General features: G+C 36.6%; 1 protein-coding gene across 2 annotated transcripts in view; it reads left to right on the plus strand.

Moving 5' to 3' along the window:
- Anapc1 (anaphase promoting complex subunit 1) overlaps nucleotides 1–13,083 on the plus strand; it is a 96,494-nt gene that overhangs the window by 58,151 nt on the left and 25,260 nt on the right. For both annotated transcript variants that reach the window (XM_045146906.1, XM_045146907.1), the window contains 8 exons: nucleotides 2,563–2,834; nucleotides 3,643–3,877; nucleotides 6,333–6,424; nucleotides 7,439–7,573; nucleotides 7,741–7,823; nucleotides 9,152–9,230; nucleotides 10,183–10,257; nucleotides 12,345–12,421. In XM_045146906.1, coding sequence (XP_045002841.1) covers nucleotides 2,563–2,834; nucleotides 3,643–3,877; nucleotides 6,333–6,424; nucleotides 7,439–7,573; nucleotides 7,741–7,823; nucleotides 9,152–9,230; nucleotides 10,183–10,257; nucleotides 12,345–12,421 — 1,048 coding nt within the window. The remainder of the gene's footprint in view (nucleotides 1–2,562; nucleotides 2,835–3,642; nucleotides 3,878–6,332; nucleotides 6,425–7,438; nucleotides 7,574–7,740; nucleotides 7,824–9,151; nucleotides 9,231–10,182; nucleotides 10,258–12,344; nucleotides 12,422–13,083) is intronic.

The following is a 13,083-nucleotide window of genomic DNA, read 5'->3' on the forward strand; positions in this document are numbered from 1 at the left end:
TGGCTCAGAGTTACAGGATATATTCAATTACAGGGAGGAAAACGTGGTAGGAGCCGCTTGTGGCACACAAATCAAGCTGAGTTTTGAGTGATGTAGAATATAACTTATTACTAATTTTGCTTTTTGATGTGATTATTTTGAAACATAAAAAGTCACATGAAAAAGTTCAGAATTTATTGATAATGGTGAGACTAGTCAATTTTGGAATATGTAAAATATTTAGTTTTTTTTTTTTTAATTTGTTTTTGAGTCAAGGTTTCTGTTCTATACTTTAGGTTGGCCTCAACCTTGGGATCTTCCTGCTTCAGCTTTCCAGGTGGTGGGATGACAAGCGTATGTCACCACACTGGACAATACTTAGTACTTGTCATAATATGAAAATACTATTATTTTATAAAAAACAAAGTAAGGGAAAAGAAAAATTGGTCACTTATGCTAGGTCTTTTATTTATTTATCCATTTATTTATTTGAGAGAAAAGGGCAGAAAGAGAATGGGCTCACCAGGGCCTCTAGTCACTGCACATGAACTCCACATGTATGCGCCACCTTGAGCATCTGGCTTATGTGGGTCCTGGGGAATCAAACCTGTTCCTTTAGCTTTGCAGACAAGTGCCTTAACCACTAAGCCATCTCTCCAGCCCCCCTTCCCCACTTTATTTTTTGCATATTTAGTTTTACGTATGAGAACATTTGAATGTTTTAGAAAATGTTTTTAAATTTACTGTATTGTGAGCATTATGAGTGTGAGGCCGAGGAGAACTTTGTGTGTCTTCTCTGTTGGTCATCTGCAGTTTCCTTGAGGCAGACTCACTTACTGAGTCCAGAACTGCTGGGAGTTTTGGTTAGACCCACTGACTGTCCAGTCTCAGAGATTCTCTGCTCTCTGCTTCCCGTAGCACTGGGGTTACAGGTGCATGTGGTCGTGCCAGCTGTTCATGTAGGGGCTGGACAGTCAAACTCGGGGTGCATCAGACCCTGTCAGGTGCTGTCATGCTTGTATGGCAAGCGCTTTTACCCACTGAATTTCTAGGACATCAAGATGGGTGAATTTAAAGTTTTGATGCACTGAGTTATTAAATTGCCTTTCTGGTTGGTTGCATACGGTTTTACTTCTATTGAATATAGATTTGTGATTATGTTTTATGATCCCTGCTTAATGCTGATCTGTGTGCATTCTAAAGGTGATAAATACATATAGCTAAAATTACTGAAAACCATTCTTTAAAGTAAACTGTGATTTTATTTAAACATATATATATATATATATATATATATATATATATATATATGTCATGCATACAGCAGCATCTATAATAGTATATAAGTTATATATAAGTGGTTTATAAGTACATAATATATGCAGATATAACTGAGCAATGTTTTAAGTTGTAATTTTTGTTGTTTTTTCAAGTTAAGGTCTCACTCTAGCCCAGACTGATCTGAATTTCCCTGTGTAGTCTCAGGGTGGCCTCGAGCTCACAGCAATCCTCCTACCTCAGCTTCCTGAGTGCTGGGATTAAAGGTGTGTGCCACCACGCCCTGCTCTAAGTTGCAAATTTTAAAATAAACTCCTCATATTTGTAAAGAGTTTGTTGCCTTGAACAGTGTGCAAGAAATGAGAGGATGACTGAGTGCAAACACATGTCCCTCTCCAGTGTAGGCCATTTTTGAGGGTAGATGCATTGAGTGAGCAGTGTTTCTTTTTTAAATTTTTCTGTCAGACATAAAGCACCTATGGAAAAAAATCTAAATAATTGCTAAACTTTGATGAAAAGCATGATGTATGGGTACTTATTTTACTAGTCTTTTCACCTGTCTATATAAGTTTTCATAGAGAAAAAAATAAAATAAAAAATTTTCATATAAAAAGGTTGTATATGGTTGCAGATGCTTGTAATCCTAGTACCTGAGAGGTAGAGGCAGGAGTATCAGGAGTTGAGAGGTCATCCATCCTTAGCTACTTAGGGAGCTCAAAGTCAGCCTGAGCTACATGAGTCCCTGTCTCAATAAACCAAAACAAAGAGATTTGAGTTAAATATAAAAGAATGTATAAACTTGGTAAATTATAGAATTAAGCCCATGAATTTAATGTTCAAGTGATGCTTGGTGTTGCTAAAACATAAATAACAAAATGGCTTTTTTCCCTAGGTACATTTAGTTAAATTTGCATGATTTAAGTAAATTCATGGCATTAATCCAGTCTTACTGTTCTAGCCATCTGACAAACCAAAAAACAAAACAAAACAAAAAAAGTTATCCTTTCATTTGATTTTGTTTCATCTTGTTTTGTTGGGTTTTGAGATAATCACTATGTTGTCCAGGCTGGCCTCAAACACTAGATCCTCCTGCTTCTGGCTCCAAGTGGAATTATCCAAACTGGGTTGGTATAAAGTTGAATTGGTACCAGTTTTCTTAGTGCTCCATGCATTTTAGCAAAATAGATGCTGAACTGTTTTAAACAGTATAGGTTTTGAATATAGTGAGGGCAGTCTTATTCTCAAAAATCTAAGTTGATTTTGTGGATTCTTGTTCAATTTTAATTTAACTCTCTGTCTCTTTAGGGCGCGCCCCTCCTCGGAACACAACAGTAGACCTGAATAGTGGAAACATTGATGTGCCTCCCAACATGACAAGCTGGGCTAGCTTCCATAATGGTGTGGCTGCTGGCCTGAAGATAGCCCCTGCCTCTCAGATTGACTCAGCCTGGATTGTTTACAACAAACCCAAGCATGCCGAGTTAGCCAATGAGTATGCTGGCTTTCTCATGGCCCTGGGTCTGAATGGCCACCTTACCAAGCTGGCTACTCTAAATATCCATGACTACTTGACCAAGGTGGGAACTTAGGATCTCACTGCTTAGCATAGTGCCGACTGCATCATCCTAATTGCTCGACTTGACCTTCTTGTACCTCTAAATCCACTCACCTCATAGCAGGCAAAGGAATCTTTCCAAAGTGTAAATCATTGTGTATCCTCTTAGTCAAAGCAATTAATGAGTCTGTGTGATCTCACTTCTCCAGGCTTTGTACAGCTTTCCCATTGTTCTTTCCTCTGAACTTGATTACCCCCTTTTCTATCATTTTTTTTTTTTTGCAAATGTGTACCATCTTTTAGTTTCTATTACAAATATCTTAAAATTAATTTTATTTATTTATTTGCAAGTAGAGAGAGAATGGGCATGCCAAGGCTTCTTGCCATTGTAAGAGACTTCTAGGCACTTGAGCCACTTTATGCATCTGGCTTTATATGATTCTGGGAAATTAAAACCAGGTTGTTAGGCTTTGCAACTTTAACTCTTGATCCATTCTCTAGCCTTATAAATCTTTTAAAATATAATCTTCTTTAGAGATTGCATACCCAGTAGTTTTCCAGATTTTCAATCTTAAATTATTAGTCTCCTTCAACATGCTCTCATAATGCTTTGTTTATTTTAATTTCTAACAGTGGATTTATGTATATTTTAATTAACACTTGTTCCCCCTAATAGAACACTATGAGAGGTAGGATCAAATGTGTTTATTTAGCGTCTGTATTCTCTGTCTGTCACAGGAAGAACTTATGAGAAATGGCAGGCAGTATTTTAATTAAAATGATGTATTTATTTTGGCATTGTCTAAGTTTTCTTCTGTTTTCCATCTTAGGGTCATGAAATGACAAGCATTGGACTGCTGCTTGGTGTTTCTGCTGCAAAACTTGGTACCATGGATATGTCAATTACTCGACTTCTTAGCATTCACATTCCTGCCCTCTTACCCCCAACGTCCACAGAGCTTGACGTTCCTCACAATGTCCAAGTGGCTGCAGTGGTTGGCATTGGTCTTGTGTATCAAGGGACAGCTCACAGACATACAGCAGAAGTCTTGTTGGCTGAAATAGGTATGGAATATAGTGCTGCATTTTCATAGGTGTACATTTCTTACTCGATACAAACCCATACAAAATGTTCTTAAAATATAAACAGTAGGTTTTTTATTTTTACTTTTTTATTTTTATTTTTATTTTTTTCGTGGTAGGGTCACATTCTAGCCTAGGCTGACCTAGAATTTACTATGGAGTCTCAGGCTGCCCTCAGACTCACAGCAATTCTCCTACCTCTGCCACCCAAGTGCTGGGAATAAAGGCGTGCACCACCATGCCCCAGCAACTCTTATGTTTTATGAACATTGAATGATCTGATAATGAATTAAAAATAAAACAAAACAAACAAACAAAAAACAGGCTGGAGAAATAGTTAAAGCATTTGCCTTTGAAGCCTAAGGTCCCAGGTTTGATTTCCCAATACCCATGTAAGCCAGGTGCATGAAGAGTGGTGTGTGCATCTGGAGTTTGCAGTGGCTGGAGGCCCGGGAGCACCCATTCTCTCTTTCTCTCTCTATCTATATGCCTCTCTCACTCTCAAATAAGTAAATGAAGTATTTAAAAAAAAACAACATAAAAACTGAATATCAGCCTGAGCTAGAGTGAGACCTTGGAAAACCAAAAAAACAAACCCTGCATGTATTTCAGGCATAGTAATAGATTAGTAACAATAACAATAAAACAACTATTGTAAAATATAGTAACACATGCTAATTAAAAGTTATAAAATTTTATTTCTAGGGTTTGGTTTGGTGTTTATTTTTAGACCATGATTCCCACCAGTAAGTGAAAACATGGAAAGTAAAGTAATACATTGGTTTTGGGGCTGGGGAGTTAACATTTTTAGAATAGAATGTTAGTGATATTATTCTTTAGTATGATAGTATACATTAGCTTTTGCCATGATAATTTTACAGAAAAAGAAACCCTCAAAATAAGCCTGGAAGTTCTGCTTTAGGCTATCAAGCTGTGAGCCAGCTGCTCTCATTCTGCCTCTTATGTCTTATTTCAGGATCCAGCGTAGAGGATAGATGCTCTCATGTTCATCTACAAAGTAATTCTATACTCCCAGGCTATATTACTGTACTACATCTAATGATGTTACTGCATAGTCTTAGCTGCAGTAAATAACTTTCCTATCAAATATCTTATATTTAATTCATATATATAATATACGAATAAATAATATAAATATATAAAATAATATGTTCCTTAAAATACATTGGGTTGCACATAATGTATATTTACATTTTCAAAAAATTGATTTTATATTGTATAATATCTCATTGAACGGAAATTTTGTAAAATGCCCAATTATCCTATAATTTTCAGGTCATTTCCCTCCCTTTCTCTTTTCCTTTCTTTCAAGACAGGGTCTCATGTAGCCCAGTCTGTTCTTGAACTTGGTATATAGCTGAAGATGACCTTGAACTCCTGATCCTCCTGCTCTGTTTTCCAAGTGCAGGGATACTAGAATTGCATGCCTGGAGAATTTTAGGACTTATAAAACTGTTTAACCCCGTTTATCTATCTGTCTGTCTGTCTATCTGTTTGTCCTCTATCTATCTACCTATAATGTGTGTGTATTTATTATAGATGTTATCGTTATAAAACATTTTCTCTTCTTAAACAGAATTCCAGGATTGTGAATTTTTTCAAGTGGGAAAAGGTTATACATAATATCTTTTTGTTTCCCCAAAGAACAGTATTAGAGTTATTGAGTACTTTCAAAGCATATGAATTTTTCATATAGCCAGATATTTAGGATCAATACACAGAAATTTTACTATAGAGAGCTAGCAGAATAGATAACTAAGTAAATAAACTGAAAGTATATTTAACTTAAAAACATATTGTTCTTTTTATTATCAGCTTTGAAACATATCTCACCATATCTATGAATAGATTTGAAAAAAATCTAAAATCAAATTTTGAGATTAAAAATTACAAACTCTGGACTGGAGAGATTGCTTAGTGGTTAAGTGCTTGCCTGTGAAGTCTAAGGACCCCAGGTTTGAGGCTCGGTTCCCCAGGACCCATGTTAGCCAGATACACAAGGGGGCACATGTGTCTAGTGTTCATTTGCAGTGGCTGGAAGCCCTGGTGTGCCCATTCTCTCTCTCTCTCTCTCTCCCTCTTTCTCTCTGCCTGTTGCTCTCAAATAAATAAATAAATAAATCTTTAAAAAATTGTCTAAAAAAATTACAAACTAATTCTTGGTAATTTTTATGATGAAATCCAAGTGTTTATGGTATTTGAAAGTCATTGCTGACAGAGGCTTAAATTGATGAAAGAACCATTCTGGGGCTTCTAGTAAGTTGATAGTTTTGACATTATTTGTGATATTGTGTTAACTTTGAGTATAGTCATGTTGACTCTATACTTTTTGCCACCTAAAAGTGAACTGTCTAAAACTTTTACAATTTGGGACCCTAAGAGGCTGGCTTGGGCTGAGTAGCTATCTTTTCTGCAGGGCGGCCTCCTGGTCCTGAGATGGAATACTGCACTGATCGAGAGTCATATTCTTTGGCTGCTGGCCTGGCCCTGGGCATGGTTTGCTTGGGGGTAAGTGGGATCTGTGCCCTCAAAGTCCTAGATTTGTAAATGGAGAAAAATTACAGTGAAAAGTATGATTTTAAGATTTCTTTGCCCTGAGTTAATATAAACATTCATAGTTGAACCAAGAAAATGAAGTTTCTTGAAAAATTGCAAGGAATATGATGAATAAGTGGTACACCATGCTGATAAGAAGGTAGAAGGTATTGCAAAAAGATAGATTTGGCACCTGAAACGTCTGTGGTAATTGGTAGAAATAACCCAGCTCTCTTTGGCCACCCTGGTGATCACTGAATAGAATATTAGCCATAGTAAGTTTGCTTATGATAAAATGTAATATCAGGTTGACTAATCTTACTTCATTCAAGAAATGTGTACAATTACCAGGAACATTTCATGAAGCTACTGTTTTAATCATATTAGCAGTTGGGTCCTAAATTGTGGTCCTGACTAGTGAGTCAGTTGATTTGACTATGTTAGTTCCTTTTGGTTAAAGCGACCTCATGACTGTTGTTTGACCTTGTCTTTAATAGCTCAGTAATGTTGAGCTAGATTAAGCTGCTCCTCACTTCCTTCATTATGAAATGAGATTCATACTAGTAACTATTTAATAGAGTTGTTGAATTGAGGTAATTCAATTAAACACTCAGAATAGTGCCCAGCACAGAGTCAGAATTCACTAATGATTATTACAGTTGCTTGAAGAGTTCATGTGCACTGTGATGAAGGATTCAGTATGCACAGTGTAGATTTTGAAAACATACTTCATCTTTTCTTTTTTTACTGTAAGTGTAATTAACTACCTGTTTTGAAGTTTTTGAGTAATTTATGAAATGAAAGTATACAAACCTGAATATATACATCTATTATAATTTTTATGACAATTAATAGTTTGATATTGACTAATGTTTAGTGTAATCAGAAAGAAATAAAAACCAAGATACCATGACTTGAAGTTCATTTCTTGTATGCCATGGATGTTATGGAGTCACTTCTATAAGGTTTCTTTTCATCATTTTCCAGCATGGCAGCAATTTAATAGGAATGTCAGATCTCAACGTGCCTGAACAGCTATATCAGTACATGGTTGGAGGTCACAGGCGCTTTCAAGCCGGAATGCACAGGGAAAAACATAAATCTCCAAGTTATCAAATCAAAGTAAGTCCAAGTCTTCAAAATACCACAAGTTGAGAAGTTCATTTGAAAAATAAGTTTTTACACTAGCAATTACAAGTATATTGATTTTAAGAATAAGCTTGTGTTTAGAAAATTTTTATATCAATTCAGAGCTCTTTACAAACTAAAAATACTCTTCTTTTAATTAGGAAGGTGATACAATAAATGTGGATGTGACTTGTCCAGGTGCTACCCTGGCTTTGGCTATGATCTACTTAAAAACCAATAACAGGTATTCCCCCCCCCCCCCCCACTGGTGCATGACATGACAGTTGTTTTTTCTGATCTTAGTAGTAGGATTTTCTTGTGTCTATTTCCCCTGTGCTACAGTAACCTGATTTCCATTCTCTCACATAATTGGAGCTAGAAACTCTTATTTTTCTATATTAATGCTATTTGACAATCCACAGGACCCCCACAGATGGCAAATTCCATCAATGATCATTTCCTAGGTAAAATGGTGTGGTAGTTCGATGTAGTCTGTTATATCCTCCTGTGTACTTTAATCATCTCTAGATTACTTGGAATATTAAATACTGTGTAAATGATTGTTAATATTATATTGTTTATTTATTATTATATTTGAGATAAGGTCTTGCTGTAGCCCAGGCTGACCTGGAATTTACTATGTAGTCTCAGGCTGGCCTTGAACTCACAGCAGTGATCCTCCTCCTAATTCTGCCTTCCAAGTGCTAAGATTAAAGGCATGCATCACCACACCCAGTTTATACTATATTATTTAGGGATAATAAAAAAGGCTATATTGTGTTTGGTATAGATGCAGGTTTCCCTCAACCCCTCCCAAATATTGTCAACTAGGTGTGAAATGTAAGGACATAAGGGACCATCCAAAACTACCCATTTCCTTTTTATTAATTTGGCTCATTGTGAGGACTTGTTAAACCAGAAATACTTACACTATTTTTTCTTGGTTACCATTTAAAAATGCTTTTGGCTTTGCTTAAAGACTTTTCTATGTCCCAGTCTTTCCTGAGCTATAGCCCTAGCTCACTTTTAATTGTTTTTAAACTTTTTAATTTTTGAGACAGACACACACACACAGTGAATGAATATGATTGCTTTAGGGCCTCTAGCTGCTGCAAACAAACTCCAGAAGCACATACCACCTTGTGCATCTGGCTTAGGTGGGACCTGGAAAATTGAACTTGGATCCTTAGGCTTCGCAGGCAGTCACCTTTAACTGCTAAGCCTTCTCTCCAACCCACTTTTAATTGTTTTAATTTGAAAAATATTTTTCAGAGTCACAAAAATTTTCAGTTTTTAAATTCTTTCCATTAGAAAAAGTCTGTACAGAGTGACAAAGTGGTAAAAAAAAATTACTTACATGAATGTTTATATCAATGCATTCTTGACACTGAATGTTTGACCAAAACTAAACATAAGAAACTTTGCCTCATCTCACAGTCTAATTAATCTTACATTAGCATGGGCAAAGCTAGGTCATGGGAGAAGTGTGGCGAAATTATTTAACGTAGTCTTCAGCTTCTTGATCACCTTGCATTCTTGAGCAGTAACCACCACTGGTGTGCTCCTCAACAGATCCATTGCTGATTGGCTCCGAGCTCCTGATACCATGTATTTGCTGGACTTTGTGAAACCAGAATTTCTCTTGCTTAGGGTACAGTGCTTTGCCATTTTTCGTTTTTCTTGGCATGTGGGGAGTTCTCAAAATAGCTTACAAATAAACTTGTTATGTGTATCTAATTGATAACATTAAAATTTCCCAAATAGAACCTTAGGACTCCTAGGAAAGGTGACCATATTTTGATCGACGTTTCAACTCCTCATGTTATTGTTTAAAAACTTTCTATAAAGCAGCATATCACCAGGACTTAATTGTTTTAGTTTTTATTTTTGTTATTATTAATGATGTAATATTACTGTTAAGGTTGTAATGACAATAGTAGTTTAGGAATTGTTTAAAATTCTTCCTCCATCTTTTTTTTAATGCTTAAAAAAATGATAGCATGTGAAAGCTTTTAAGTTAAGATGTGTAAACAGAGCTATTATTCTTTGTGACTTTTTTTTTTTTTTTTTAAGCATGGTCTCACTTTAGCCCAGGTTGACTTGAAACCCACTCTGTAGCCCTATGCTGGCCTCAAACTCATGGCTCTCCTTCTACCTCAGACTCTTTAGTTCTGAGATTGTAAGGCATGTGCCACCATGCCTATTCATTTACTTACTTTTTTTATTCTTTAGTTTGTCAAGGCGGTGTCTTGCTTTAGCCCAGTCTGATCTGGAATTCTCTCATTAGTCTCAAGGTGGCCTCAAACTCATGGCCATCCTCTTACCTCTTCCTCCCAAATGCTGAGATTAAAAACGGCACGTGCTACCATGCCTGGCTCCCGTCCATTTTTTGTGTGTATGATTTTCCTTATGTATAGCAAATTAAAAGTTTATAATCTCTCTGAACTTTGATAGCGATCTAAATCTTTATTTTAATTGATATTGTATGTTTTAAAAAATACTCACCAGTCAAGAACTAATTCTTGAATAGTTCTACTTAATATTTTGCTGTAATGAAGTATATGAGCTTTGTTCTAATTAATTTTATCTAATGCCTTTTTAAGACACTTGCTCGATGTCTGATTTTGTGGGATGATATTTTACCAAATTCCAAGTGGGTTGACAGCAATGTTCCTCAGGTAAGTACAGATAATGAACATACTGTAAATTAAATATCATTTTATAATTTCTTGTGGGATTTTTCAAAATGCTAAGGATATTTTTGATATGAAGACAGTATTTATCTGTAGGGTATTTTTTTAAATAGGGACAACCTTTTTTATTAAAAATATATGCTGCCCATAGACCTCATTCTTTTTTGACCTCAGATTCCTAGAAATTGTTGCTTTAAAAATGTACTAACAGGGCTGGAGAGATGGCTTAGCGGTTAAGTGCTTGCCTGTGAAGCCTCAGGGCCCCGGTTCAAGGCTCAATTTCCCAGGTCCCACGTTAGCCAGATGCACAAGGGGGCGCACGTGTCTGGAGTTCGTTTGCAGTGGCTAGAAGCCCTGGCGTGCCCATTCTCTCTCTCTCTCTCTCTCTCTCTCTCTCTCTCTCTCTCTCTCTGTCACTCTCAAATAAATAAATAAAAGTAAACAAAAAAAATGTACTAACATACTTTAAAAAAATTTTTGGTATTATCTTTACACACAAGTATCATAGATGCCATTTAATTTGTAACAGTTTCAAGTCTAGACAGTAATTAAGCTCTATAGCATATGTTTTAAATAATAAATAATAATATATACATAATATATAATATATGATATAGCTCTATAGCATATGTTTTAAATATGCCAAGTTTATTAGTTAAAATAAGCAGACTATAGCAAATCAGAATTAAATGTTGTAACTATTGCTTTTAGCTAACTATTTGTATTTAATGATCTCTCACTCACTTTATATTGGAAGATCTTATTTTGACTATACTATAGTATATATATATACTATATTGTTTCCTCCCATATTTTCATTAGAAAAAAAAAATCTCAAAGTTTGAAAGAACTGAATGTTCCCCTCCTCCAGCATTACCAGTAGGTCCTACAATTAATATTTCACCTCACAGACTTGTTTAGTCAGTGTTCCTCTTTTTTGCACACGTGTATATGTGTGTGTGTGATTATTGTGTGTGCAGGTACACATGCATGTGTTTGTACATGCATATGAAAGCCAGAGGTCACTGTTTTGATCATGTTCCCTGCCCGCATTCTAAGGGAAGGGGTGACTTGGCTAATGACTAGCCCCGGCCACTTAACATTGCTTGGATGATCAGCCTTAGGACTGGTCTTCCCCTTGTAGGTAGGTAGGTTCCTTGCTGCACACATCCATGAAGCTGTACATGCCTCTGATTAGATTCTTCTCCAGTTGCTAGGTCTGGGACCCTCTGTCCCCAGTTCTAAAGCCATCATGTATTTCAGTTAAAATAGTGTGAAATGTTACTACTGTATTGATTTAGAATATCCTTAAGTTTTCTTGCTTGTTTTACTCAGTCCTATTATTTGGCTGCATTTGGTATAATTAAAAGAAAGACCTCAGGACCGGGCGTGGTGGTGCACGCTTTTTAAAAAATTTTTTGGGGGTTTATTTTTATTTATTTATTTGAGAGCGACAGACAGAGAAAGAGGCTGAGAGAGAGAATGGGCATGCTGGAGCTTCCAGTCACTGCTAACAAACTCCAGATATGTGCACCCCCTTGTGCATCTGGCTAACATGGGTCCTGGGGAATTGAGCCTCAAACCGGGGTCCTTAGGCTTCACAGGCAAGCGCTTAACTGCTAAGCCATCTCTCTAGCCCTGGTGCACGCTTTTAATCCCAGCACTTGGAAGGCAGAGGCAGGAGGATCACTGTGAGTTCGAGGCCACCTTGAGAATACATAGTTAATTCCAGGTCAGCCTGGACCAGAGTGAGACCCTACCTTGAAAAACCAAAAAGAAAACAAAAACCTGTGGTTGAAATGGTTTGGTAAAGCTTGTTTGTTTGTTTGAGGTAGTGTCTCACTCTAGCATGGGTTGACCTGGAATTCACTATATAGTCTCACGTTCGCCTCAAACTCATGGTGATCCTCCTATCTCAGCCTCCCTAGTGCTGGAATAAAGGCGTGCACCACCATGCCTGGCTGGTAATGCTTTATGTTCATGTAGCCATGACAAGTAATACAGTGTTCAGTTTCTTAAATATTTAAACTGAAACAATGGATTTCAGGTATTCTTGTTTACTGCTTTGACAGATTATACGAGAAAATAGCATCTCTCTTAGTGAAATTGAATTGCCTTGCTCAGAGGATTTGAATTTGGAAACTTTGTCGTAAGTAATGTAATAAATATAAATTAACTGTTCTAGCATCTGTCAGATAACTGATACATGTAGAGCATAGATCCAAAAAACAATCAATTAAAAAACCATATCAGGGTTGGGGAGATGGCTTAGCGGTTAAGGCACATGCCTGTGAAGCCTAAAGACCTAGGTTCGATTCCCCAGTACAAATGTAAGCCAGACGCAAAAGTTGGCACATGTATATGGAATTCATTTGCTACAGTGCCTGGAGGCTCTGACATACCCAGTCCTCTGTTCCCATCTTTCTTTCTCAAATAGATAAATAAAAATTTTAAAAATATATAAAAAACAACCCACCACACAGTATATTGGATGGGCTGGGGATGTAGCTCAGTTGGCAGAGTGCTTGCATGTCCTCCACAAAGCCCTGCATGAAGTTGGGCTAGCTATGTTAGGCTTTGTAATCCCAGCACTTGGGAAGTAGAGGCTGGTAGGATCAGAAGTTCAAGGTCATCCTTGGTATGTAGTAAGCAGAGGCCAGCCTGGGATACATGAGATCCTATCTCTAAGAAAAAAAAAATAAGAGATTTTTAATTGTACTTTCTCGTTGTTTTACTATTTCTAGTTTGCTTTTTTTTTTTTTTTAAATTTGTCCCTTTTTGTAGCATTTGACACAGTGTAAGACGAGAGGC

The sequence above is a fragment of the Jaculus jaculus genome, chromosome 4 (assembly GCF_020740685.1).
Source record: "Jaculus jaculus isolate mJacJac1 chromosome 4, mJacJac1.mat.Y.cur, whole genome shotgun sequence".
NCBI lineage: Eukaryota > Metazoa > Chordata > Mammalia > Rodentia > Dipodidae > Jaculus > Jaculus jaculus.